At 37.5% G+C, this 5,175-nt stretch overlaps 1 protein-coding gene across 2 annotated transcripts; it reads right to left on the bottom strand.

The window, feature by feature from the left end:
* Positions 1-1,496: 1,496 nt before the first annotated feature.
* Positions 1,497-4,787, bottom strand: LOC108467849 (uncharacterized). 2 transcript variants are annotated; one of them, XM_017768658.2, is made up of 5 exons: positions 4,401-4,787; positions 4,195-4,271; positions 1,972-4,049; positions 1,773-1,898; positions 1,497-1,689 (listed from the first exon to the last, which is right to left on the bottom strand). In XM_017768658.2, the coding sequence occupies exons 3-5, from the start codon at positions 3,944-3,946 to the stop codon at positions 1,607-1,609; spliced, it is 2,184 nt and encodes a 727-aa protein (XP_017624147.1). In that variant the 5' UTR covers positions 3,947-4,049; positions 4,195-4,271; positions 4,401-4,787; the 3' UTR covers positions 1,497-1,606. The 2 variants fall into 2 exon arrangements, with proteins under 2 accessions (XP_017624147.1, XP_017624148.1); XM_017768659.2 differs by having other exon boundaries at positions 1,984-4,049.
* Between the last annotated feature and the right edge of the window lie 388 nt (positions 4,788-5,175).

The following is a 5,175-nucleotide window of genomic DNA, read 5'->3' as shown; positions in this document are numbered from 1 at the left end:
AAATCATTATGATGATTTAACAGGTTATTTACTTGCACAAGCAAGCTTTGTTTTTTACCAATGTAATCCATCTACTTATGTACATGTAATTTTGAACTTTTCAAGTAACAAGCATAGCCAACTTGTTCTCTCATTTTGTTCATCCGATTTTGCTTCTGTTTTGAGCTTTCAAACACAAAATTTCTTTGCTTTGTTTCATTGATCATTTGATTGAAACTTAACACATACTTTATCCGGGTTTATTACTTTGTTGCTCCAGTTTCAACAAGAGGTTCATATTTTACCCGGGTAAAATAGATCTGTTTATCTTCCTGTGTGAAAAACTCAACAATTCCAAAATATCTGACAAAGCCCTTTGTCTTTACTTGTGTTTGTTCGACTTTTCACCTGCTTCTCCAGAATTTTGCGAGATTATCTTTTTGCTAATGGTTACATAACTTGTGGTTCAGAAACAAATGAGGTATTAACTTAAGCTTGATTTCCTCCTCTTTCTTGAGATAGGAAAGTAGGGCGATCTAAAACCACTCAGTTAGCAGATACATTTATCTGTTTCTTTTGGCTGCAAAGCATTAACTTGTTGAAATGCTGTGTTCTAGGTACATGCGTGCTATAGATCTCTGCCTATGCCAATAACTTCCCACAAATTTGGATCCATTGATCCTATTTCTGGGAAAGAGACTGATGATGACAAAGTGCTATTTGTATCAAGGGTTTTCTGGAGAAGGAAATCAAACATTGTTGAACTCTAGTGGATGTATTGAAGTGTTGCAGATGATTTAAGGAGAAGCTTGATAGCTTGTTCTCATTTTTAGAACCTCACGGTTGCCAACATTTCTACTAGAAACTTATCAGTAAGCAGTGAAGCCATCCTGGGTTCAGGCCAAGTATATTATAGGGCTTTAATGCATAGAATAGACTAGGCCGAGTAAAGCCAGACAAAATGAGTTGTGGTTCCAAATCATCAAAAATTGGGCAGGACGAGATTCCACTGAAACTTTCACACGCTGAACAACCTGGAATGTCGTGATGCCACCATGGTCCCCAAGATATAGAACACTCGACTGTAAATATGGGAAAGCAAAGTTGAGATAGAAAACTCTTCTATGAGATGCTTTCCATCATGATGATTCCTGGAGCAAGATTTCTTTTAACTGGGTTTGTTTATGATATAATTTACGGGATTCTATGGTTCTCATTTTGTTGTAACTAACATTCTGTCAATCTATGTTGCCAATGGTTTATCCCTGATCTACAGATTTTGATGTATATGATAATTTTGGCTGTAAGATCAAGCGTATAACTCTTTCGTTATTTGGTTGCCATATTTTTTAAACTGGTTTCACTCAACAATTATAGAAGATTTGTTTATTAAGTTATTTGCAACTTTTCTAGTAGAAATCAGCCAAATGTTTAGAAAAATAGATCATTTTTGACAATCCCACAGCTGAAAAGAAGATTTTCATCATCAAAATTGAACGAGAAAGATTAAGACTGTATTTAGGAGGAAAAAAAACCTTCATAAAACAAGAAGAAAAATGGGTATTGATGACGAAATGCATCAATCCAACGATAAAACTAAAGTGTTGCTATTATTGTAACTACAAGTTTATGATGAAAAAATGAAAAAAAAAAATAGAAAAGAAGACGCAGTCTCTTTTGGCCAAAATGTTTGATAGAATACCTGCAACCCTGTTCATGAGTGTGGCGATTAATGGATGATAAATATAGTACAATGTTCACCTCTGATAGTGTATTTTAATCCGAGGTCTCACCAGCTGCTAATCTTAGCCGATCAGTGCTCAACGACCTCGTCATTGATTTTAACCGACTTACTCTCACATTCTTTACACTCTGAACACGAGGTAATGGCGGTTGTGTAGGTTTTCCATTAGTTATCCCTGCATAATCATATTCCAACACTGGCTTCAGTTGAGGAATTTGTTAGTGTACAAAAATGAAAGTAGAAATTACCATATTTATGACCTGTACTCTTTCTGGCCGCCTTCACATTACTGTTTCTCTTCATCTGTAAAATTTTCTTCTCTGGAATCCGGGTGCAAACTGATCTCCTTTGTGGCGTTGAATCCAAATGGATTGATCTCTGTTCTTGAATCTCAGAATACACCGATTTTCCATCAGAGTCCGCAGATTTTGCATCACTAGCTGCTATCAATGGATCATCAACTGCTGAATTCATGTCTTCTCTGGAAGTTGAGGCTGCTCCCTCTCCATTCTTATCCATGCTGTTCAAAATAGTTTTGTCTTTCTCTGCAAGCCTATAAGCAAACATTTGAAACGGTATTTGTGCCACTGATAATGAATTGAAACTCCCATTGGCAGCAAACTTTTTCAAGAACCATGACTCTATCTCACAATAATCTGAGACCGGTGATCGAGCACCGGGCTCATCATGGTCAGGGTTCATCACGATAAACTTCTTTACATATCGTAAAATCCGACAAATCGATGAGAAGCTTGGACGTTGATTCGGATCAGAGTGCCAGCATCTTTTGGTTAAGTTGGCAAGGTATTTAGGCGCAGTGTAGGGAAACAAAGGCCTCTCCCCTGCTCTAATATTTCGACTCACCTTATCCCCTTGAAGATGTCCATCTTCGAATGGCACTTTCCCAGTCAAGAGCTCAAAGCAAAGCATCCCAAAACTGTAAACATCTGCTTTCTCAGTGTACTTAAAGCTGGTGCCATTCCCTGGCAGGCAATGCTCTGGCTCTTGCAAAACTTCCGGAGCATACCAAATGCAAGGCTTGGTCTCATTCGGTTTCAGAGAAGAACCGGTCGTAGTTTTGACAGTGGATAAACCATAACCCGAGATTTTCAACTGGAAATAATCGTCAGTACTGTTTCTAGCTTTGAGAAAGATATTAGAAGGGTTTAAATCTCCATGGTATATCTTCTGTGAGTGAAGATATTCCATTCCTCTTGCAATCTGAAACATGAGATCAACCACGACAGGAAGACAAAACGAGACCCTCCGTTTGGAGCCACTCATGTAATAAGTAAGACCCTTGTTCACCAGCTCTTGAACCAGCAATACTTCTTTTTTTTCCTCATCGTAGAACCCGCAAAGGTATTGCAATATATTGGGATGTGAAAGTGAAAGAAGGGTGGAGATTTCAGAGGCTGATGTTTCAACATCCCCGAAGAAGTTTCTCAATGCAAAGCTATCACCCAGCCACTGGATTTCCTTGTACTGTCCCCCAACTCGTCGCCTCACTACGTAATCCCCTCCATTCAAGATTGAACTTGGGAAGAGTTTGCCAATACAACCCTCTGATCCAATGATTTTCTTGATCAACAAGTCAGCCAGACGCTGCTGAGTTTTGGTTGTGGATTCCGAACTGCTCTTCTCCCTTAGAGTTTCCACAAGATTCCATCTATCTTCTCTCCAAGCACGCTCGAAACGACTACAAATGTCTTGAGGGATCAAGTATTGCTTCCCAAATCGGAACTGGAAAAGTTTGGGGTCATTCCATTCCTTATCGTACTTCATTTTGAGAGCAATTCCCCGCCTTTGCATCTCGCCTCGGTCGCGCCCTGCTGTCTCTCCTGCCGTCTCGATGGCCTCGATGACAACGGGGAAGTGGGAAAGCAAATTGTGGATGTGGTTATGGACGCAATCCTTATTCTGGTGGAGGTTGATTGCTTTAACCCACCAGTCTCTCTTGTCCATACTTTGTCGGACATAAACTTCACCCTCTTTGAAGATCCTTTGAAGCTCTTTGAATGGTTGTTCGAGGGCGTTCCATTTGGTGTTCTTCTCGTCTAGTTGGAGGTTCAGCTTTATCTCCTCGGCTATTGTATTGAAAGCCGAACCGAAGATATCAAACAATAAACAGCACTGGCGTCGATTGATTTGAGAATCATCTTGTAAAACCATGAGAGCACCCAAACTTCCCAAAACCTCACCAATCTGCCTGAAGTGCTCCATTTAAAACCAAACTCTATGGACAATTCCCTTCGAATAAAATCACAAGGGTGCTGTCGAATCCTGGAGATGAAACCCCAGAATCAACAGCCCCCAAACACCAGGCCTGCACGTATATATATATATATATATTTAAAATGGTTATTTAACCAAAAGCACATATTGGGATGATCCCAAGAAATATTTAAAGAAAAAAAAACAAAAATTAAGGCCTTAATGGAAAATAAATGTTTTAAACCATATATGCAGACCTCTCAGTGACAAGTCTCTCTTTTCAACGCCAACTTTCCCTTTTGACTATTCTCTTCTAGAATCCCAAAATTTTGATCTGATGAAGAAAATATTCCATTTTTATTCCATAGAAGAGAAGAGAACATAAACACACAAAAAAAAAATCAACAATGAAAATGAAAATGATGTGCTAACAAAAAGGAAAAGAAATGAAAAGAAAGCTGACCATTCAACCAATATCCGTCAAATAGCACCTAGATTGAAGAACCCGACCAACTTTTTTTGTTCTTTTAGAAAAGAAATCTTAAAGCTTTGAATGTTTGGGAATTATAGGAAGATAAAAAAAAGTCAGCTGGAAACGTAAACAACCAAGCCAAGAACCTGAAATCTCTCAAAAAAAACATTTTGTAACGAAAACAACAAGGGACAATAACTGTAGATGGAATAACATAACAGAAAATAAAAGACAACAAAGAACAACATGGTTATCCAGAGTCAACTACAAACTTCAAAAATCACGTCCATCGAGTATCTGTTTCTAATCTATTTATAAATATTCTCCGGGATTTTCGTCTTTTCTTATGCTTAAATTTTTTTTTTTCAAAAAACTGTTACTCTCTTCAAAGGTCGTCCTAGAAAAAAGGTAATAGAAGCTTGTACGATGTCGTTTGGAAAGGATTTTAGCTGCCATTTTATATAAATATATAAAATAATAATGACGTGATTGTGATACATGTTTTTATTTTAAAATTATATTACAATTCCCAGATTATTGTATAAATAAATGATAAATGTGATTGTGTGCTCCTGATTTAAGAACTAAAATTAGAATATAAATATTAAATTAATCTCTCTGTTTTTTCATGTACAAAGAGTTGAAAGATTGTTGGAACTTGTTATTATTCAACCCCTCTTCTTTTGGAATAATTACCAACTTCATGATGTCAAGTCAACAGCGAAACTATTATTTTAAAAAGGAGCTAATCCACTAATTAAGGAAC

Source organism: Gossypium arboreum, chromosome 8 (assembly GCF_025698485.1).
Source record: "Gossypium arboreum isolate Shixiya-1 chromosome 8, ASM2569848v2, whole genome shotgun sequence".
NCBI classification, from domain to species: Eukaryota; Viridiplantae; Streptophyta; class Magnoliopsida; order Malvales; family Malvaceae; genus Gossypium; species Gossypium arboreum.
Note: the sequence above shows the minus strand (reverse complement) of the source record. Positions and strands in the feature narration are given on the sequence as shown.